Source organism: Salvelinus alpinus, chromosome 12 (genome assembly GCF_045679555.1).
Source record: "Salvelinus alpinus chromosome 12, SLU_Salpinus.1, whole genome shotgun sequence".
NCBI classification, from domain to species: Eukaryota; Metazoa; Chordata; class Actinopteri; order Salmoniformes; family Salmonidae; genus Salvelinus; species Salvelinus alpinus.
In genome coordinates, this window is record NC_092097.1 from 3,094,852 (window position 1) to 3,119,650 (window position 24,799).

Consider the following 24,799-nt stretch of genomic DNA (forward strand, 5'->3'; position numbering starts at 1 on the left):
AGCTTTAGACCCACCCATCTCGTTTCGCTCTCGGAGAGTTCAGATCGCACACTTGACGCTCTGGCCGATGATTTGTTTACCTCTGGATAACATGAAACAGCCTAACCAGCTGTGTTGGCAACAATTTCATTACACTTTTTTTTGTAGACTTTTACTGACACCGGCCATATTCAACAGGTATTGTACACACGTCACAATGTTAGCTAGTTAAACAACAATGAACAGAGCCAACAATGCCAGTGCTGGGAGCTAACCAACCAGGTTGAATGTTAGCTAGCTAACATTAGGCTCTACCTAGAAAAGCAAATGGCTCTGGGATACAAATAATAACGTCAGCTAGGGAGCCAGCCAGCTAACGTTAGCTAGCTAACAGTACACGTCAGCTTAAGGCATATAGCTTGCTAGCTAGGTAAACAACGTTTAAGATCACAGACGTCGCGTAACGTTATCTAATGAATGGCTCTGGGAAAAGAATAACATCAGCTAGCTAGCTAACAGTACACTTTAGCTTGAAATGAAACCACTTTGTCAAAATAGAAATGTGTAAAATCTAAAAATGTAGCTAGCTAATGCTGGACTATCATCATCAGTGGATTTAGAGTATGATAGCTAAAGAGATGGAGAAAACACCTGTCTCCGGATTACATCTTCAAACTAAGGGCAACCGTGGTATGGCATTCCTGATAGGGAGACGTGTCCATCAAAAAGATGTAATCCGGAGACAGGTGTTTTCTCCATCTCTTTAACTATCATACTCTAAATCCACTGATTTCAAAACTTGATCCTCCAGAAAGTGGTGAGCCACACTTACGCAGCTCCACTACACAATGCATAAAAAAAAGCTGTGTTCGACAGGATTACCAACACAGACTGACCTGGCAAATAGACAGAAGCCTTCTACATGGCAGACCAATCCGAACTCCTCTCTTGGCATGCCCAAACCACTCATTATCTCAGCCAATCATGGCTATAGGGAAGGTTGCTCACTTTTTCTGTGGCTTAACTTCTTATGGCTGCAGGGGCAGTATTGAGTAGCTTGGATGAAAGGTGCACAGAGGTGCCCATAGTAAACTGCCTGCTCCGCAGTCCCAGTTGCTAATATATGCATATTATTATTCGTATTGGATAGAAAACACTCTGAAGTTTCTAAAACTGTTTGAATTATGTATGTGAGTATAACAGCACTCATATGGCAGGCAAAAACCTGAGAAGTTCCACTTCCTGTTTGAATTTTTTCTGAGGTGCCAGATTTTCAACCAAGCTCTCATTGAAATTACAGTGAGATATTGATGAGTTTTCACTTCCTACGGCTTCCGCTAGATGTCAACAGTCAATAGAACTTTGTCTGATGACTAATGTGAAGGGGGGCCGAAGGAGACAGGAATTAGTCAGGTCTGCCACGAGCTGACCATGCTTTCACATGCGCGTTCACATGAGGACCTCCGTTCCACCGCTCTTCTGAAGTCAATCTAATTCTCCGGTTGGAACGTTATTCAAGATGTATGTTAACAACATTCTAAAGATTGATTCAGTACATCGTTTGACATGGTTCTATTGACTGTTACGGAACTTTTGGACATTTCGTCACGTTATAGTGGACGCGCTTTGTGACTTTGGAATTGTTTACCAAACGCGCTAACTAAAGTAGCTAATTGGACATAAATAAGACATTATCGAACAAATCAAGCATTTATTGTGGACCTGGGATTCCTAGGACTGCATTCTGATGAAGTTCAAAGGAAACATTTATCATGTATTTTTCTGGTTTCTGTTGACCCCAACATGGCGGCTAATTTGGCTATTGTTCTGAGCTCAGTCTCAGATTATTGCATGATTTGCTTTTTCCGTGAAGTTATTTTGAAATCTGACACAGCGGTTGCATTAAGGAGAGGTATATCTATAATTCCATGTGTATAACTTGTATTATCATCTACATTTATGATGAGTATTTCTGTTGAAACGATGTGGCTATGCAAAATCACTTGATGTTTTTGGAACTAGTGAATGTAACGCGCCAATGTAAACTCAGATTTTTTGTTATAAATATTAACTATCAAACAAAACATGCATGTATTGTGTAACATGAAGTCCTATGAGTGTCATCTGATGAAGATAATCAAAGGTTAGTGATTAATTTTCTCTATTTCTGCTTTTTCTGACTGCTATCTTTCGCTGGAAAAATGGCTGTGCTTATTGTGGTTTTGTGGTGACCTAACAATCGTTTGTGGTGCTTTCGCTGAAAAGCCTATTTGAAATCGGACACTTTGGTGGGATTAACAACGAGATGACCTTTAAAATGATATAAAACACATGTATGTTTGAGGAATTTTAATTATGAGATTACTGTTGTTTGAATTTGGCGCCCTGCACTTTCACTGGCTGTTGTCATATCGATCCCGGTGGCGGGATGCAGCGAAATTTAACAATTTTATTCGTATTTAAGTTTGTTATTAAGACACATGAAAGTTCACATGGTCGAGAAGGCATTTATGCCACAAAAAAAGCATTTTGATAAAAAAAAATGTTTGCTTCTCCTGTGAAGTTGTGACTTGCGACATAAGCCTAGTTTCCTAAATTGGGTCACAATTATTGTTGTATATCAACAATGACAAGTCACCAGGGTCTGACAACTTGGATGTTAAATTACTGAGGATAACAGCAGACGATACTGCCACTCCTATTTGCCATATCTTCAATCTAAGCCTACAAGAAAGTGAGTGCCCTCAGGCCTGGAGGAAGCAAAAGTCATTCCGCTACCCAATAATAGTAAAGCCCCCTTTACTGGCATAAATATCCGACCAATGTATCTTACCAACCCTTAGTAAAATTTTTGGGGAAATGGTGTTTGACCAGATACAATGCTATTTTAAAGTAAACAAACTGACAGACTTTCGGCACGCTTATAGGGAAGGACAATCAAGATGCACGGCCCTTACAGAAATGATTGGCTGAGATAAATTGATGATAAAAAGATTGTGGGATCTGTTTTGTTAAACTTCAGTGCGGCTTTTGACATTATCGACCATAGTCTGCTCCTGGAAAAACACGCGTTATGGCTTTACACCCCCTGCTATATTGAGGATAAAGAGTTGCCGGTCTAACAGAACACAAAGGGGGTTCTTTAATGGAAGCCTCTCAAACATAATCCAGGTAAAAACAGGAATTCCCCAGAGCAGCTTTCTAGGCCCCTTACTTTTTTCAATCTTTACTAACGACATGCCACTGGCTTTGAATAAAAGGCATGCGGATGACCCAACACTTTACAAGTCCGCTACTACAGCGAGTGAAATTACCACAACACTTAAAGAACTGCAGTCAGTTTCAGAATGGAAGGCAAGAAATTAGTTAGTCCTAAATATTTCAAAAACTAAAAGCATCGTATTTGGGACAAATCATTCACTAAACCCTAAAACTCAACTAACTCTAAGATAGGAAGAAGTCTGTCCATAATAAAGCGCAGCTCTGCTTTTTTAACAACACTATCAACACGGCAGGTCCTAGAGGCGCTAATTTTGTCGCACCTGGACTTCTGTCCAGTCGTGTGATCATGTGCCACAAAGAGGGACTTAGGTCAGGGCAGCACAGCTGGCCCTTAAATGTACACAGAGAGCTAACAATGATATGCATGTTAATCTCTCATGGCTCAAGGTGGAGGAGAGATTGACTTCATCATTACTTGTTTTTGTGAGAAGTATTGACATGCTGAATGCACCAAACTGTCTGTTTAAACAACTAGCACACAGCTCAAACACCCATGAATACCCCACAAGACATGCCACCAGAGGTCTCTTCACAATCCCCAAGTCCAGAACAGACTATGGGAGGCACACAGTACTACATAGAGCCATGTCTACATGGGACTCTATTCCACATCAGGTAACTGATGCAAGCAGTAGAATCAGTACAAAAAAATAAAATACACCTTATGGAACAGCAGGATTGTGGCAACACACAGGCACACGCACTCTACACATGGATTTTGTAATGTAGATATGTTGTAGTAGTGTAGTGGTCTGGAGGGCAAACACTTCATGTGTTGTGAACAGTGTTATGAAAAGTAATGTAAGATGTTTTATTGTATATAACTGCCTTAATGTGCTGGACCCCAGGAAGAGTAGTTGCTGCCTTGGCAGCAGCTAATGGGGAGAGTTAATACAAACACTCAGGGATTTCACTATGAAGGCCAATGGTGACTTTAAAACAGTTAACAGTGTAATGCTTGTGATAGCACAAAACTGAGTATGGATTAACAACATTGTTGTAATTCCACAACACTAACCTAATTGACAGAGTGAAAAGAAGGAAGCCTTCTTCCAAAACATGCATCCTATTTGCAACAAAGCAGTGAATACAAAGTGTTATGTTTGGGGCAAGTCCAATACATTACCACTCTCCATATTTTCAAGCATAGTGGTAGCTGCATCATGTTATGGGTATGCTTGTAATCATTAAGGACTGGGGAGTTTTTCAGGATAAAAAAAAGAAACGCAATAGAGCTAAGCACAGGCAAAATCCTAGAAAACCTGGTTCAGCCTGCTTTCCAAAAGACACTAGGAGATGAATTTACCTTTCAGCAGGACAATAACGTAAAACACAAGGCCAAATATACACTATAATTGCTTACAAATAAGACAGTGAATGTTCCTGAGTGGACAGTTTTGACAAATCTACTTAGTCTATGGCAAGATCTGAACATGGTTATCTAGCAATGATCAACAACCAATTTGACAGAGCTTGAAGAAATGTTTAAATAATAAAATGGGTAAATGTTGGACAATCCAGGTGTGGAGAGCTCTTAGAGACATACCCAGAGACTCACAGCTGTTATCCCTGCCAAAAGTTATTCTACAAATATACAGTATTATTCTGTGATATACCATTATCAGAGAATGGTTTATGTCACCTTCTCATGTAATACAGGACTATGGTCGAATCCTACAACTATGGCACTGACGCGCGTCGGATATGGCAAGGCTTGCAAACTATCACAGATTACAAAGGGAAACCCAGCCACGAGCAGCCCAATGATACGAGCCTACCAGATGAGCTAAATGCCTTCTATGCTTGCATCAAGCCAGGCAACACTGAACCATGAGTGAGAAAACCAGCTGTTCTGGATGACGGTGTGATCACGCTGTCCGTAGCCGATGTGAGTAAGCCCTTAAAACAGGTAAACATTCACAAGGCCAGATAGATTACCAGGATGTGAACTCAGAGCATGCGCTGGCGAGTGTCTTCACTGACATTTTCAACCTCTCCCTGACTCTCCCTGTCTGTAATACCAATATTTGTTTCAAGCAGACCACCATAGTCTCTGTGCCCAAGAATGCCAAGGTTACCTGTCTAAATGACTAACACCCTGTAGCAATCACATCTGTAGCCATGAAAAGCTTTGAAAGGCTGGTCGTGGCTCACAACATCATCCTGGACCCACTCCAAATCACATACAACCAACAAATCATGCAATCTCTATTGCACTCCACACTTCCCTTTCCCACTTGGACAAATGGAACACCTACAGTGGGGCAAAAAAAAGTATTTAGTCAGCCACCAATTGTGCAAGTTCTCCCACTTAAAAAGATGAGAGAGGCCTGTAATTTTCATCATAGGTACACTTCAACTATGACAGACAAAATGAGAAAGAAAATCCAGAAAATCACATTGTAGGATTTTTAATGAATTTATTTGCAAATTATGGTGGAAAATAAGTATTTACACACTTTCTCACTTGCCACATACGCTGCTGCTAGTCACTTCACTCTTACCTAGATAATCAAAAGTCAGTGGACACCAGTTCGATGAACAGCTCATTCCAAAACCATAGGCATTAATATGGAGTTGGTCCCCCCTTTGCTGATATAACAGCCTGCACTCTTCTGGGAAGGCTTTCCACTAGATGTTGGAAGGGACTTTCTTCCATTCAGCCACAAGAACATTAGTGAGGTCTGGCACTGATGTTGGGTGATTAGGCCTAGCTCGCAGTCAGCGTTCCAATTCATCCCAAAGGTGTTCGATGGGGTTGAGGTCAGGGCTCTGTTGCAGGCCAGTCAAGTTCTTCCACACCAATCTAGACAAACTATTTCTGTATGGACCGAGCTTTGTGCACGGGGGCATTGTCAAGCTGAAACAGGAAGGGCCTTCCCCTAACTGTTGCCACAATGTTGGAAGCACAGAAACGTCTAGAATGCCATTGTATGCTGTAGTGTTCACTGGAACTAGCGGGCCTAACCCCAACCATGAGAAACAACCCCAGACCATTATTCCTCCTCCACTAAACTTTACATTTGGCACTAAGCATTCAGGCACGTAGCATTATCCTGGCATCTGCCAAACCAGATTGTCCGTCGGACTGCCAGATGGTGAAGTGTGATTCATCACTCTAGAGAACGTGTTTCCACTGTTCCAGAGTCCAATGGCGGCAAGCATTACACCACTCCAACCGACGCTTGGCTTTGCGCATGGCGTTCACAGGCTGTGTGAGGCTGCTCAGACACAGACACCCCTATCATGAAGCTCCTGACGAACAGTTATTGTGCTGACGTTGTTTGGTAACTCTGTAGTGAGTGTTGCAACCGAGAACAGACAATTGTTACACACTACGCTCTTCCACACTCGGCAGTCCCGTTCTGTGAGCTTGTGTGGCCTACCACGTCACGGCTGAGCCGTTGTTGCTCCTAGACGTTTCCACTTCCCATTAACCGCACGTACAGTTGACCGGGGCAGCTCGGCAGTAATTTGACAAACTGACTTGTTGAAAATGTGGCATACTATGATGGTGTCACATTGAAAGTCACCGAGCTCTTCAGTAACGCCATTCTACTGCCAATGTTTGTCTATGGAGATTGCATGGCGGTGTGCTTGATTTTATACACCTATAAGCAACTGGTATAGCTGAAATAGCCAAATCCACAACGAAGGGGTGTCCACAGACTTTTGTACATATATAATGTAGCTACCTCAATTAACTCATAACCCTGCACATCGACTCGGTACTGGTACTCCCTGTACAGTGTATTCGGAAAGTATTCACACCGTTACAGCCTTATTCTAAAATGGACTAAATAAAAAGCCCTCAGCAATGTACACACATTACCCCATAATAACAAAGTGAAAAAAGTTGACATTTTTGCAAATGTATTCAAAATCAAAAAGTGAAATTCTATTTACATAGTATTAAGACAATTTGCTGAGACTCAAAATTGAGCTCATGTGTATCCTGTTCGCATTGATCATCCTTGATGTTTCTACAATTTGATTGGAATCCACCTGTGGTAAATTCATTTGATTGGACATGATTTGGAAAAGCATACACCTGTCTATATAAGGCCCCACAGTTGACAGTGTATGTCAGAGCAAACACCAAGCCATGAGGTCGAATAAATAGTCCATAGCGCTCCAAGACAGGATTGTGTCGAGGCACAAATCTGGGAAAGGGTACCAAAACATTTCGGCAGCATTGAAGGTCCCCAAGTACACAGTGGCCTCCATCATTCTTGAATGGAAGAAGTTTGGAACCACCAACACTCTTCCTAGAGCTGGCTGTCCAGCCAAACTGAGCAATCGGGGGAGAAGGGCCTTGGTCAGAGAGGTGACCAAGTACGTGATGGTCACTCAGACAGAGCTCTAGAGTTCCTCTGGGGAGATGGGAGAACCTTCCAGAAGGGTAACCATCTCTGCAAAACTCCACCAATCAGGCCTTTATGGTAGAGTGGCCAGACGGAAGCCACTCTTCAGTAAAAGGCACATTGCAGCCCACTTGGAGTTCTCCAAAAAGGCACCTAAAGACTCTCAGACCGGTTGGGATGGTGTTCGTCGGCTTGCAAGCCTCCCCCTTTTTCCTCCAAATATAATGATGGTCATTATGGCCAAACAGTTATATTTTTGTTTTATCAGACCAGAGGACATTTCTCCAAAAGTACGATCTTTGTCCACGTGTGCAGTTGCAAACCGTAGTCTGGCTTTTTTATGGGGGTTTTGGAGCAGCGGCTTCTTCCTTGCTGAGCAGCCTTTCAAGTTATGTCAATATAGGACTCGTTTTACTGTGGATATAGATACTTTTGTACCCGTTTCCTCCAGCATCTTCACAAGGTCCTTTGCTGTTCTGGGATTGATTTGCACTTTTCGCACCAAAGTACGTTCATCTCTAGGAGAAAGAACGCATCTCCTTCCTGAGCAGTATGACGACTGCGTGGTCCCATGGTGTTTATACTTGCGTACTATTGTTTGTACAGATGAACGTGGTACCTTCAGGCGTTTGGAAATTGCCCTCAAGAATGAACCAGACTTGTGGAGGTCTAAAAAATAATTTCTGGGGTCTTGGCTGATTTCTTTTGATTTTCCCATGATGTCAAGCAAAGAGGCACTGAGTTAGAAGGTAGGCCTCGAAATACATCCACAGGTACACCTCCAATTGACTCAAATGATGTCAATTAGCTTATCAGAAGCTTCTAAAGCCATGACATCATTTTCTGGAATTTTCCAATCTGTTTAAAGGCACAGTCAACTTAGTGTTATAAGTGAAATAATCTGTCTGTAAACAATTGTTGTAAAAATGACTTGTGTCATGCAAAGTAGATGTCCTAATCGACTTGCCAAAACTATAGTTTGCTAACAAGAAATTTGTGAAGTGGTTGAAAAACGAGTAAATGACTCCAACCTAAGTATGTAAACTTCTGACTTAAACTGTTTATACTGCGATCATGTGACAAATCATGTGACACAAATAAAGTCCACCTGTGTGCAATCTAACTCATTCTGTGACTTCTGAAGGTAATTGGTTGCACCAGATCTTATTCAGGGGCTTCATAGCAAAGCGGGTGAATACATATGCACGCACCACTTTTAAGAAAACATGTTCACTTCACCAATTTGGACTATTTTGTCTATGTCCATTACGTGAAATCCAAATGAAAATCAATTTAAATTAAATTACAGGCTGTAATGCAACAAAAAAGGAAAACGCCAAGGGGGTGAATACTTTTGCACGGCACTGTATACTCCCTATATATAGCAATGTTAGTTTTACTCTTTATTGACATTTGTTATTCACTGTCACTATTTCAATTGTTTTATTTTGTCTTTAACTCTGCATTTTTGGAAAAATACCTCTAAGTAAGCATTCCACTGTTAGTCTACAGCTGTTGTCTACGAAGCATGTGACAAATAAAATTTGATTTGGTCTGAAATGTTAAAGATGGCAGTATTATGCGCCAACCGCATATGAAAGATCTCAAACAAATAGGAAACAATGACATTGGAGATGATTTGCTTTGCCCTATGACTGTTGTAATACCCAATCAAATGTCTCCCAGAAACCATGATTCACAGTTCCATCACTTACGTGGTGAAGAGCTTCAGTTTGGACTCGATGCTTCTGTGCCTCATGCACATTCTCGTCAAGGCTGAGCCAATCTCTTTTGTCGCCCCTGGAAAACAATGGAACAAAAAGACAACAAACCTATCAATTAACAAACCTTGACAACAACAATGCCATATTACAAGTGTGTTGAAGCAAGGAAAGTTAAGCATGGACTCAAATGACAAAACCATTTAAGAAGAATCCACAGCTTTTTCTACGCTATCATGGTCTCACAAAAGCAGTACACTTAACACAAGTGTCAACGTGCACAGGATACAACAGGTGTAAAACTGTACAGTGAGAGATCTTCCAACAATGCAGTGATGATAATACAAATAAAAAATACTGTGATAAAAAAATAAAAACCGGAACTACGACGCGATTTAGAAACACGAGAATGCAAGTATATACAGGTCAATGCCTGTACCTTATTCAATGTGAAGGGGTACTAGAATGGTTGAGGTGGGTTTATAAGTGACTGGTAGTAGGATCCAACTGTAAACAGAGCTGAAAAGTGAATGGTAGCAGGAGTATAAAAATACTTATGTTAATGTCAGGGCTCAAAAGAGCTACAGTTTTACTTGAAAATGTGCCTAAATATACATACACACAGTTGAAGTCAGAAGTTTACATACACTTAGGTTGGAATCATTAAAACTCGTTTTTCAACCACTCCACAAATTTCTTGTTAACAAACTATAGTTTTGGCAAGTCGGTTAGGACAACTACTTAGCGCATGACACAATCCCGCAGGTGAAGAAGCTGGATATGGAGATCCTGGGCTGGTGTGGTTCAATATAGTCTACAATTATTAGGCCGATTGGACGTACTGCCAAATTCTCTAAAATGACCTTGGCAGAGAAATTAACATTAAATTCTCTGGCAATAGCTCTGCCGATTGCACACTACCTCAAAATGTGAGACATCTGTGGCATTGTGTTGTGTGACAAAACTGCACATTTTAGAGTGGCCTTACATTGCCCACAGCACAAGGTGGACCTGTGTAATGATCATGCCATTTAAATCAGCTTCTTGATATACCACACCGGTCAGGTGGAAGGATTATCTTGGCAGAGAAATGCTCACTAACAGGGATATAAACAAAATTGTGCACAACATTTGAGAGAAATAAGCTTTTAGTGCTTATGGAACATTTATGGGATATTTTATTTCAGCTCAAACATGGGACCGACACTTTACATGTTACGTTTATATTTTTGTTCAGTGTATATTCTGCCCTATGGAACAAACAAAAATCTATTTCCTTAAACCACTGCTGAGATATAGATGGTCACACTGCAAATTGAACATCAAATTATGACCTAGCATGTCTTCCTTGCATCATTAGGATGAGTCCAGTTTAACGATGAAAGCAAGCAACCCCGTTGTCAGTTTTCATTGCAGCAGCATCAGGTCCCCCTCTAGACTACTCATTAGGACGAGGTTAAAGACTCCAGCTATTAGCTCCATCAACCATATGTTTTTTGGACAGCTACATAAGAGGCTTGAGTGAGTGACAGACTTTCACTTCTACTGCTTGTCATATCAAGCTTCCCAGACTTTCTGGACAACATTATCTAAGATATCCATTGACGAAATCAGACAAATGGATCCTGCAAATAAAAATGTGGTCCTGCTAACCCAACTGCTGCAGGCTAGATACGTCTGGAAGCAGTCCACTGACAGACTTAAAACACATTGGGTAAAATGGCACATCAAACATTTCACAGCACCAGATCTATTTCTGCAGGGGGCTGTTGTGATGTATAGAGCGAGAGAAATCACACAGGACCCAGTGTGGCTTATCCAGCCCAGCCCTAAACCCCAGAGCCCTTGCCCTGTGCCTCTTTAACAAATAGGCCATTGTAGCATCCTGTCACTGAATACAGAGCACTTCCTATGAGACGGCCCAGCTCGCCAAGCTGAAAGAGAAGATAATACCGCTTTCTGTGGTAGAGGAAAAAAGTGTGTGAGAGAGAGAGTGAGTGAGTGATGAGGGACAGGGCAAGAGGACAGAGATTCTCCACAATCCCTAGTAGTGATATTCCTCCCTCCACCCTACCCACTGGGCAGGACTGTGTCCATAGAAATAGAATACTGTCTGTATTTTTGAAAGTTATACATTTTGACTACTTGATTGCTGACATGCAAAACATTTTGGGACTATATCAACAATGGACTAACGAAACAAATACCAGAAGACAGTTTTAGCAGCAAAGGATGGACAAATATGCATCTATTTTGTTTTAATATGTTAATGCTACATACACAGCATCCTATGTACATAAGTGAACATTATAAAAAGTCATTTTTCTAATAAAACAATGGGTCGTAGTTGCAAATATTTTTGTAAAAACAAAAACTGTCTGGCCTGCGAATTCATTGTTTTTTTTCAATATGACACCCCTGGGTTAGAGTATCTATGTTGCTAGCTATTTATTTAGCAAGCTAAAAACAGAGCAGAACGTTAGCTAGCTAGCTGCTGCGGGATGTCATGTCATTTTTTGTTGGCTACAGCTAGAGATGCAGGTTTCATTTGGTTAGCTAGCAAGACATTTGAATCGCTTCGCTAACTAGCTGTGCTGAACAGTCAGCATATCTCAGATGTCAATCAAATGGTTTTGGCATCGATCAAATGGGTGGGCAGTTGTCAAAACGTGGGTTGGGACTAGGATGCATTGGCAGGCAAGCTGCAGAAGGAAGAGCACACTACTATTACCCATCGTTTATCAGTGAAATTTTGACAGCCAACTAGCTCAACAAGTTTATCTAATGTTCCCTAGTTAGATTTGACCTCATCTGGCTAGCATTAGCTGTTGATGTGCATAGGCAACAGAGAGAGAGCCTACCGTTTCATGTTTGTTTGATCAATAGGACTGTGAAGTAGGTGAACGTTGGGAGCCGACTCGCATATAATAAGAGCCGAATCTATTTATAAAAATATTTAAAAAATAAGATCTGAATAATCAAAAAGATTTAAACGAATAGAATTAACAAATTCAAAGAACGAAAAAAGAAATTAAATAATATAGGCCTAAATGCTCAAGCGCACACACATTCGTTCTGACTGTCTGCTCAGACTAACAGCCTCACCGGTTGTTACAGTCAGACACGCAATGTCAACCAATGAACCAAAGATGCGTGAGGGAGGGCTGAGCCAACTCACTCACAGTCACACACTTAGCAGCCGAGGAAGGACAGCTGTGAAAACAGTAGCATTTGGATGCATTTTAATAATGTAGACAATGTTAGAGCACAGTGTAGAATTTCAGTGTAGAACAGCCCCCGTGATACGCAACTTTTCAGGGAAGTTAGAAACCAATATACACAGGCAGTTAGAAAAGCCAAGGCTAGCTTTTTCAAGCAGACATTTGCTTCCTGCAACACAAACTCAAAAAAGTTCGGGGACACTGTAAAGTCCATGGAGAATAAGAGCACCTCCCAGCTGCCCACTGCACTGAGGATAGGAAACTATAATTGAGAATTTCAATAAGCATTTTTCTACGGCTGGCCATGCTTTCCACCTGGCTACCCCTACCCCGGTCAACAGCACTGCATCCTCCACAGCAACTCGCCCAAGCCTTCCCCATTTCTCCTTCACCCAAATCCAGTCAGCTGATGTTCTGAAAGAGCGGCAAAATCTGGACCCCTACAAATCAGCCGGGCTAGACAATCTGGACCCTTTCTTTATAAAATGATCTGCCGAAATTGTTGCAACCCCTATTACTAGCCTGTTCAACCTCTCTTTTGTATCGTCTGAGATTCCCAAAGATTGGAAAGCAACACTCTTGACCCAAACTGCTACAGACCTATATCTATCCCCTACCCTGCCTTTCTAAGGTCTTCGAAAGCCAAGTCAAACAGATTACCAACCATTTCGAATCCCACCGCACCTTCTCCGCTATGGAATCTGGTTTCAGAACTGGTCATGGGTGCACCTCAGCCACGCTCAAGGTCCTAAACAATATCTTAACCGCCATCGATAAGAAACAATACTGTGCAGCCGTATTCATTGACCTGGCCAAGGCTTTCGACTCCGTCAATCACCACATCCTCATCGGCAGACTCGACAGCCTTGGTTTCTCAAATTATTGCCTCGCCCACCAACTACTTCTCTGATAGAGTTCAGTGTGTCAAATCGGAGGGCCTGTTGTCCGGGCCTCTGGCAGTCTATGGGGGTGCCACAGGGTTCAATTCTTGGGCCGACTCTTCTCTGTATACATCAATGATGTCGCTCTTGCTGCTGGTGAGTCTCTGATCCACCTCTACGCAGACGACACCATTCTGTATACTTCTGGCCCTTCTTTGGACACTTAACAATCCTCCAGACGAGCTTCAATGCCATACAACTCACCTTCCGTGGCCTCCAACTGCTCCTAAATACAAGTAAAACTAAATGCATGCTCTTCAACCAATCGCTGCCTGCACCTGCCCGCCTGTCCAGCAACACTACTCTGGACGGTTCTGACTTAGGTATTTGTAGTTGTCCACATATTCTAGGTGTCTGGTTAGACTGTAAACTCTCCTTCCAGACTCACATCAAACATCTCCAATCCAAAGTTAAATCTAGAATTTGCTTCCTATTTCGCAACAAAGTATCCTTCACTCATACTGCCAAACATAACCTCGTAAAAAACTGACCATCCTACCGATCCTCGACTTCGGCGATGTCATTTACAAAATAGCCTCCAATACCCTACTCAATAAATTGGATGCAGTCTATCACAGTGCCATCATTTTTGTCACCAAAGCCCCATATACTACCCACCACCGCGACCTGTACGCTCTCGTTGGCTGGCCCTCGCTTCATACTCGTCGCCAAACCCAGTGGCTCCAGGTTATCTACAAGACCCTGCTAGGTAAAGTCCCCCCTTATCTCAGCTCACTGGTCACCATAGCAGCACCCACCTGTAGCACACGCTCCAGCAGGTATCTCTGGTCACCCCCAAAGACAATTCATCCTTTGGCTGCCTCTCCTTCCAGTTCTCTGCTGCCAATGACTGGAACAAACTACAAAAATCTCTGAAACTGGAAACACTCATCTCCCTCACTAGCTTTAAGCACCAGCTGTCAGAGCAGCTCACAGATTATTGCACCTGTACATAGCCCATCTATAATTTAGCCCAAACAACTACCTCTTTCCCTTCTGTATTTATTTTGCTCCTTTGCACCCCATTATTTATTTTTCTACTTTGCACATTCTTCCACAGCAAATCTACCATTCCAGTGTTTTACTTGCTATATTGTATTTACTTCGCCACTATGGCCTTTTTTTGCCTTTACCTCCCTTCTCACCTCATTTGCTCACATTGTATATAGACTTATTTTTCTACTGTATTATTGACTGTATGTTTGTTTTACTCCATGTGTAACTCTGTGTTGTTGTATGTGTCGAACTGCTTTGCTTTATCTTGGCCAGGTCGCAATTGTAAATGAGAACTTGTTCTCAACTTGCCTAACTGGTTAAATAAAGGTGGGGGAGTTTTATATTTTTTTGTTTATTTTTTTTTATCAACAAAAAAAATCAACCTGATCGTAAGAGATGCTCTGAATGTGATGAAGCCCACTGTGGACAAAGTGAAAGCAGCTGTGGAATACCGTAATTTCCGGACTATAAGCCGCTACTTTTTCCCACGCTTTGAACCTCGCGGCTAATACAATGACGCGGCTAATTCATGGATTTTTCCCGCTTTCACAAGATTCATGCTGCCAAAAAACTGAGCACCGTCACATAATGTGACGTAAATCGAGCGCGCTCAAACTTCCCATCATTCTGATTACGGTAGTCATTTTGTCATCCTCATCATGGCAAAGGAGAAATCGGGAGAAATCCTTCACTAAAACGGGCCGCATGCGAAGAGCAACTTATGGTCAAGTCTGCCAGTGGGTCCTGACAGCGTGGAGCATTGTCAAAAAATCCACTATCATCAACGGGTTTCGAAAGGCTGGACTGCTGCGTGTTGAAGAGGGCAGCATGAGCTCAGCGGGGAATTTGCCTCCGGATGAAAGTGACGAGAGCGACAATGAAAACGGTCCAACATCGGATGAAGCAATTCTGAGGCTATTCAACTCCGACACCGAAGGCGATGACTTCAGTGCACAGGAGGAAGATAGTGACCAATGACTTTCTTGGTAGGCTACTGTTTACTGCTATTTTTTTTTATTTTTGTTACAAGCCGTGTTTCGTTTAAAAACCTATTTATTTTTGTTACAAGCCGTGTTTCGTTTAAAGGCTGTGTAAAGTTCATTTGTTTCAATATACCGGTAGGCACCTGCGGCTTATAGACATGTGCGGCTTATTTATGTACAAAATACATATTTTTTTTACAAATTCAGTGGGTGCGGCTTATGCGCTTAATAGTCCGGAAATTACGGTACTTCCAAAACAGGAACCTGAACTATTAAGTTACTGTTTTCTCTTTCCAGCTATGTGACAGCCTCAAAAATGATACTCCTGTGTAAGGGTCTGCAGAAAATCACAGCCAGCCGCCAGAGAGAAGCAAATGTAACCACATGGCATGTGACAGAGTTGATGGACACCCTATGTTCATCAATGGACAGAAAGTTACACAGAATGGAATATAATCACGTGCTATCAGAAACCTCTGCACTTGACCCCAGGTTTAAGAAGTTAGCCTTCAGTGATGCCAGAGCGATTGATGAGGCTCTTAAAGAATAAACTCAGCAGCAGGGAGGGACAGCCCCAGCAGTCAGCTGGCTCAGGCACCAGGGCAACAGGAAGAAGAGGGATCAGAAGCACCAGCAGTAGTGCCACAAACGTCTGCTGTTTGGATGCTGTTTGACGAGAGAGCAACTGGGGATGCAGCACGAAGGAATCCCGCAGTAGATGCCTTAATGGAAGTCCGATCCTATTTAGAGGAGCCCCTCCAAAAGATCTGCAGATCCTCTGAGCTGGTGGAAGAACAAAGCCTCTGTCTACCCATGGCTTACTAAAGTCATGACAGGGAGACTCTGCATATTGGCCACATCCGTTCCCTCAGAGGGTCTTCTCGAAAACGGGACAAATAATTACTGAGAGAAGAAACCGCATCAGCCCCTCGAAAGTGAGGCAGCCTGCATTTCTGAATGCAAATCTCTCATAAAAGCAAAATATGGTCAGCATTGCTGTGCTGCTGGTTATAACATGGCAATAAAGGAGAGAAGAGAGGGGCCAGTAATGTTTTAAGTGGGATGCTGCAGTTTTGCACATTGTTATTTACTTTTCTTTGATATGGTGCAATATTCTATTATGTTGTTCAGAGTGTATTCATTTTGAATGGTTAGATTTATATGCACATTGTTTATATACATTAGTTATACTTTAAATGCAAACGTTTAATAGCATTCTTTTTCATAACAAACCAATGCATTTTTAAATACATTGTGCTTAAGGTAGAGTATGATTTCATTTAATAATTTAATTAGAATGGTGTTAAAACAAATCATAGTCAAACTATCGCAAACTGTTTGACATGAAAAAAATACAACACATATATTTTTTTAAAGAGCCGTTTGGGAGCCAAAAGAGCCGTCTCTTTTTGGTGAGCTGAGCCGTACGAGCCGGCTCACTGAAAAGAGCCGGAATGCCCATCACTACTGTGAAGTTCCCAAATGTAAGTGGACTCCAGTGGTATTTACATAAATCCATTCAGGTGCATTTTGTGGCTTTTGGCAGATGCATTCTGATGATCTAAAGTCACACTGTTGCTATTGCCTGTAAACACACAGTCCAGTTCAAAGTGAATGATGGCAGGCCCGTGTAGCAAATGGCTTATTTGCATATAGGCCTACTGTAGCTCTGATTGGCCATGGCGTACCAGTCTGCGTAGACTCCAGTCTTGGACAAGACAGGTGTTTTTATTAGGTTTTATTTAGCGCAGTGTCTATTCATTTTCCAAATGCACGGCAGTTTTCCCACTCTATATTACTGTAGAATTTTCACAAATGTATTACTCTACTTCGTTCCAAAACATGGTCATAGAATATCTAAGTACAAGTAGCCCTGTCAGAGTATTTTTTTTTACTATTTAAAAAAGGGTAATTTTTCCTGGGGGTGTGTATGGTCCTCTGTATGAATGTGTCCCAGTCATCCCAACTCTAAACCCTGCTAATGCTGGATCACCTGGGCCTCTTGCTGGCTCACTAAGGCAATTAGTAGCCCGCCACACAGCCTCCACTGGCCACCCCCATCAGAGAGGTATGGATTATGACAACCACACAGACGCTCCTTAGTTTACCCACGCCAACTTTCACAAGGCAGGCTGGCAACAGTTAAAATGGGTGCACATGAACTCTATGATCTTCTGAGATATTTGTTACGTCAGACAAACAGAACAGATAGAGTAGCATGTTACGTTCCCCAGCAGGAAAACCAAAAACGTTGCTCAAACAGAAGCGGGAACTAACAAAGAGTCACTGACCAACAAACAAACCAGGTGGGGTTTTAGGAGGGGTTCCCGAAAGACACTCATGTGGGTGTCAACTGAATGTCAACTAGCAACAACTACTAGAACCTAAAAAAGACACCCACCATGAGCACCCACTAAGAGATAAACAAAAGAAAAACAAACAGGATGCAAACCAAAAAGTTGGAGCAAAACAAAAATCAAATAAAGGATTGTTTGTCTAGAAATAAAAATAGGGAGCGCCAACTAAAAGGTGTTAACCCTCATCTATCAAGACAACTGGAGCACTGGGCCAGCCACTTAAATAGCACCTGGGCCAGCACAGGTGAAACACCTTCCCACTAATGAGATGGCAACCAGCACAGGTCTAACACATATTGACTAACGAGGAGACACCAATCAGTGCGCCCTCCGTGCTACTGAGCTATACATGCTAAAGTCCAACCTCAAAACAAATGGAAAAACCCAAAACCTGTAACAAGCGCAAATGTGTTTTGTTTTTTTGACCTGGCCTACCTATTCAAATCCTCCTAAGACCCTGTGTTGCAGCTTTGGTCCACAAGTGGTAATACCCATAGCATCATAGCAATGCAGCTTGCAACAAGTGGCACTTTATAGGACATTGATAGTTTGTTTAATGAAACTCTCCTGGGGAAAAAAGGATCAGTGCTCAGAGAAATCAACACCAGCAGAGGGAGACAGTATTGCAACAGTCACTTAAGTATTCCCTGGTCTCCAGTCTGTGTTTTATTCAAGTCTGGGTCATCACATTGGATTTCTTACAAACAGAGGTCAGTGAATGAAACTGGGCATCGGCACGACATGAGCAAATTAGTTAATTGCTGGGGGAAACAGTTTGCTCTGTGAAATCACATCAAGGTAATCCGGATCCATCAAACTGAGGGCGTGCGTGACAAAAGACACTTGTTTGAGGAGAGAAGCAGACGTTTTGACAAACCAGTGCTGCAGTCAAAACGTCTGTTTGTTTTGGCTGGTAGGACAGTGCTGAGGTAAAAAGTTCACTCAGGGTTAAGGAACCAACTGAATGAAGACCAGAAACGGACAGACTTCTGCAATAACCTAAACAGAGATGCCAATGGACTTCAAACTGCCTACATTCGATGCTGACATTTTACCCAAAACAGTGAGGGGTGCATAAGAACAAAACACAGATAGGCCTACAAATGCCTCACCCCATTCTCTGCAAATCAAGTCTACGGTCTCTAAATGCCCATGTGTGTGTGTGTGTTTCCGGTGGGGTGAACAGTGTCCCATTCATTAACTAAGTATGTGCGAATGTGACAGCGCAGTTCACAGGTTTATTTTTCACTTGGCCCAAAATGCTTTGCACTCGGAAACATGTTACTAGAGCTGAGCCGATAAAACGAAAATGATTGTGAAGACAGAACCAGCCACATAGAGGACATTTGACTGATCTTGATAATTACAATAAGTAGTCTACACGAGAGAAATGTGACATTTTAAAATATAAATCTGCAAATATAGGCGTTTGCTAACAGGACAATTGACAGCTACGACATTCAAATTAATAGTTAGTACTTAAGGATAATGCTAAAAAGTAAATGAGGTGTACATTAACATTATATTTATTGTTAGTGATAATTCAGTCAATTTATCGTGATAAGGATTTGTCTATCGCACAGCTGTACACCTCACCAATGGTGTGGGAGCACTCAGTCCTCAGACAAGAGAATAAGAGGACGCAAATTACCTACTGAGAAACAAATATTTGAATTTGACACTTAAAAATACCTTAATTGCTGAATACACCTGGTGTGGGTTTGAAGTTTGAGGATGAGCAGAGGCTAGTCTGGTGGGTAGGGAGTGACGTGAACACTGACTAAGCTAGGTAGCAGACTCGGTTACTACGGTGTCAGTAATATCAGTCAGTGTATCATCGCACACATCTTATGCTAACAGACAATTCCGATACTTCATGTTCTTCCTCTAGTTTAGTGTAATGTAGTGGTGCATAGGCCTACCTGTAGAAAGCGATGGACAGACAGACTGCGGTTGGTACTTTACAACACCATATGTTCTTCTTATACCATCAGCATCTTTTAGCTCAACATCCAACATAGAAATGTTCATTTGAATCATGTGGAAATTCTCAATGCATGACTCATCTAAAATGTTGACATTGGATTTCATCAGGTTTCTCTCGTTTATACACAGATGATTCACATCCTTACTCATTTGTGTGTTACTTGGTCTATTTGATCCCTTTGTTTGAAAAGCCTCTCAAATCAAATGTTATTGGTCACATACAAGTGTTCAGCAGATGTTTTTGCAGGTGTAGTGAAATGTGTGTGTTTCTAGCTCCGCCAGTGCAATAATATCTAACAAGTAATATCTGACAATTTCACAACATATACCCGATACACACAAATCTAAGTAAAGGAATGGAAATAAGAACATATAAATAATGGACGAACAATGACAGAGAGGCAGACTAAGATACAGTAGAATAAAATACAGTATATACACGAGTAATGCAAAATATGTAAACATTATTAAAGTGACTAGTGTTCCATTTATTAAAGTGGCCAGTGATTTCAAGTCTACGTACAGTTGAAGTTGAAAGTTTACATACACTTAGGTTGTAATCATTAAAACTAATTTTTCAACCACTCCACAAATTTCTTGTTAACAACTATAGTTTTGGCAAGTCGGTTAGGACATCTACTTTGTGCATGACAAGTAATTTTTCCAACAATTGTTTACAGACATTTCACTGTATCACACATCCAGTGGGTCAGAAGTTTACATCCACGGAGTTGACTGCCTTTAAACAGCTTGGAAAATTCAAGAAAATGATGTCATGACTTCACAAGCTTCTGGTAGGCTAATTGACATCATTTGAGTGAATTGGAGAAGTACCTGTGGATGTATTTCAATGGCTACCTTCAAACTATGCGCCTCTTTGCTTGACATCATGGGAAAATAATACGAAATCAGCCAAGACATAAAAAATAATTGTAGAATGGTTCATCCTTGGGAGCAATTTCCAAACCCCTGAAGGTACCACGTTTATCTGTACAAACAATAGTACGCAAGTATAAACACCATGGGACCACGCAGCAGTCATACCGCTCAGGAAGGAGACGCGTTTTGTCTCCTAAAGATGAACGTACTGTGGTGCGAAAAGGTCAAATCAATCCTTGAACAACAGCAAAGGACCTTGTGAAGATGCTGGAGAAACAGGTACAAAAGTATCTATATCCACAGTAAAACGAGTCCAATATCGATATAACCTGAAAGGCCGCTCAGCAAGGAAGAAGCCACTGCTCAAAAACGCCATAAAAATGACAGACTACGGTTTGCAACTGCACATGGAGACAAAGATCGTACTTTTTGGAGAAATGTCCTCTGGTCTGATGAAACAAAAATAGAACTGTTTGGTCATAATCACCATCATTATGTTTGGAGGAAAAAGGGGGAGGCTTGCAAGCTGAAGAACACCAACCCAACCGTGAAGCACGGGGGTGGCAGCATCCTGTTGTGTGGGTGCTTTGCTGCAGGAGGGACTGGTGCACTTCACAAAATAGATGGCAACATGAAAAAGGAAAAGTATGTGGATATATTGAAGCAACATCTCAAGACATCATTCAGGAAGTTTATAGCTTGGTCACAAATGGGTCTTCCAAATGGACGATCACCCCAAGCATACTTCCAAAGTTGTGGCAATCTGGCTTAATTAAGGACAACAAAGTCAAGGTATTGGAGTGGGCATCACCAAGCCAAAGCCCTGACCTCAATCCTATAGAAGATGTGGGCAGAACTGAAAAGGCGTGTGCGACCAAGGAGGCCTACAAACCTGACTCAGTTACACCAGCTCTGTCAGGTGGAAGGCTACCCAAAACGTTTGACCCAAGTTAAACAATTTAAAGGCTATGCTACCAAATACTAATTGAGTGTATGTAAACTTCTGACCCACTGGGAATGTGATGAAAGAAATAAAAGCTGAAATAAATAATTCTCTACTATTATTCTGACATTTCACATTCTTAAAATAAAGTGGTGATCCCAACTGACCTAAGACAGGCTATTTTTACCAGGACTAAATGTCAGGAATTGTGAAAAACTGAGTTTAAATGTATTTGGCTAAGATGTATGTAAACTTCCAACTTCAACTGTATATAGGCAGCAGCCTCTCTGTGCTAGTGATGGCTATTTAACAGTCTGATGGCTTTGAGATAGAAGCTGTTTTTCAGTGTCTTGGTCCCAGCTTTGATGCACCTGTACTGACCTCACCTTCTGGATGATAACAGGAAGTGGCTCGGTGGTTGTTGTCCTTGATATTTTTGGCCTTCCTGTGACACCGGGTGCTGTAGGTGTCATGGAGGGTAGGTAGTTTACCCCCGGTGATGCGTTGGGCAGTACCAGGCAGTGATACAGCCCGACAGCATGCTCTCATCTGTAAAAGTGTGTGAAGGTTTTAGGTGCCAAGCAAAATTTCTTCAGTCTCCTCAGGTTGAAGAGGCGCTGTTGCGCCTTCTTCACTACACTGTGTGGGTGGACCATTTCAGTCTGTCAGTGATGTGTACGCCGAGGAACTTGAAGCTTTCCACATTCTACACTGCGGTCCCGTTGATGTGGATAGAGGGGTGCTGCTCCCTCTGCTGTTTCCTGAAGTCCACGATCATCTCCTGTTTTGTTGACGTTGAGGGAGAGGATATTTTCCTGGCACCACACTCCCAGAGCCCTCTCCTCCTCCCTGTAGGCTGTCTCATCAATGCTTGGTAATCAAGCCTACCACTGTTGTGTCTGTAAACTTGATGATTGAGTTGGAGGCGTCCGTGGCCATGCAGTCATGGGTGAACAGGGAGTACAGGAGGGGGCTGAGCACGCACGGTTGTGGGGCCCCAGGGTTGAGGATTAGCGAAGTGGAGGTGTTGTTTCCTACCATCACCACCTGGGGCGGCGCGTCAGTAAGTCCAGGACCCAGTTACACAGGGTGGGGTACAGAGCCAGGGCCTCGAGCTTATGATGAGCTTGGAGGATAATATGGGGTTGAATGCAGAGCTATGGTCAATGAACAGCATTCTTACAAAGGTATTCCTCTTGTCCAGTAGGGATAGCGCAGTGTGCATTGAGATGGTGTTCTCTCGCAGCCTTGCGAGGGTTAACACGCTTAAATATCTTACTCACTTCGGCCACGGAGAAGGAGAGCCCACAGCCCTTGGTAGCGGGCCTCTGATGAGTTTGATGGGGAAAATGCTGTCATAACGTATATCGTGTGGCATACTTACTCTAGTGTAGTGCAAGTTGGCAGACAGACACCAAGTCGACAACACACTTCTTTAACATTGGTGCTGTGGTGAGAAAGGAATGAGCACATGTCCAAGTAATACCCTCCAGATGGTGCATGAAGTGTTACTTCCGGCGCCGAACAGGATGGCTGCCTCGCTTCGCGTTCCTTGGAAAATATGCAGTATTTTGTTTTTCTATGTGTTATTTCTTACATTGGTACCCCGGGTGATCTTAAGTTTCATTACATACAGCCGGGAGGAACTACTGAATATACGATTAACGTCAACTAACCACCCTTCCTACCAGGAATATGACTTTCCCGAAACGGATCCAGTGTCTTGCCTTCCACCCAATACAATGGACCTGATCCCAGCCGGCGAAGCTACACGACGCCGAAAAAGGGGCAAACGTAGCGGTCTCCTGGTCAGGCTTCGGAGACGAGCACATCGCGCTCCACTCCCTAGCATACTACTCGCCAATGTCCAGTCTCTTGAGAATAAGGTCGATGAAATCCGAGCACGGGTAACATTCGAGAGAGACATCAGGGATTGCAACGTGCTCTGCTTCACGGAAACATGGCTAACTGAAAAGACGCTAACGGAGTCGGTGCAGCCAGCTGGTTTCTTCACGCATCGCGCAGACAGAAACATACATCTTTCTGGTAAGAAGAGGGGCGGGGGGGTATGCCTCATGATTAACGAGACGTGGTGTGACCATCATAACAACACTCAGGAACTAAAGTCATTCTGTTCACCTGATCTAGAACTCCTCACAATCAAATGTAGACCGCATTATCTACCAAGGGAATTCACTTCGGTCATAATCACAGCCGTATATATTCCCCCCCAAGCAGACACATCGATGGCCCTGAACGAACTCTATCTGACTCTCTGTAAACTGGAAACCACACACCCTGAGGCTGCATTCATCGTAGCTGGGGATTTTAACAAGGCTAATCTAAAAACAAAACTCCCTAAATTCTATCAGCACATCGATTGTCCGACCAGGGCTGGCAGAACTCTGGACCATTGTTATACTAACTTCCGCGACGCATATAAGGCCCTCCCCCGCCCTCCTTTCGGAAAAGCTGACCACGACTCCATTTTGTTGATTCCAGCCTACAAACAGAAATTAAAACTACAAGCTCCCGCGCTCAGGTCTGTTCAACGCTGGTCCGACCAATCTGAATCCACGCTTCAAGACTGCTTTGATCACGCGGATTGGAATATGTTCCGCACGGCGTCCAACAACAACAATGATGAATATGCAGATTCGGTGAGCGAGTTCATTAGGAAGTGCATTGACGATGTCGTACCCAGAGCAACGATTAAAACATTCCCAAACCAGAAACCGTGGATTAACGGCAGCATTCGCGTGAAACTGAAAGCGCGAACCACTGCTTTTAACCAGGGCAAGGTGACCGGAAACATGACCGAATACACACAGTGTAGCTATTCTCTCCGCAAGGCTATCAAACAGGCTAAGTCCCAGTACAGAGACAAAATTGAATCGCAATTCAACAGCTCAGACACAAGGGGTATGTGGCAGGGTCTACAGTCTATCACGGATTACAAAAAGAAAAGCAGCCCCGTCGCGGATCAGGATGTCTTGCTCCCAGACAGGCTAAATACCTTTTTTGCCCGCTTTGAGGATAATACAGTGCCACTGACACGGCCCACTACCAAAACCTGCGGGCTCTCCTTCACTGCAGCCGAGGTGAGTAAAACATTTAAACGTGTTAACCCTCGCAAGGCTGCAGGCC

General features: G+C 42.6%; 1 protein-coding gene across 3 annotated transcripts in view; it reads right to left on the reverse strand.

Moving 5' to 3' along the window:
* LOC139535377 (protein MTSS 2-like) overlaps window positions 1-24,799 on the reverse strand; it is a 117,901-nt gene that overhangs the window by 49,293 nt on the left and 43,809 nt on the right. For all 3 annotated transcript variants that reach the window (XM_071334729.1, XM_071334730.1, XM_071334731.1), the window contains exon 4: window positions 9,341-9,425. In XM_071334729.1, coding sequence (XP_071190830.1) covers window positions 9,341-9,425 — 85 coding nt within the window. The remainder of the gene's footprint in view (window positions 1-9,340; window positions 9,426-24,799) is intronic.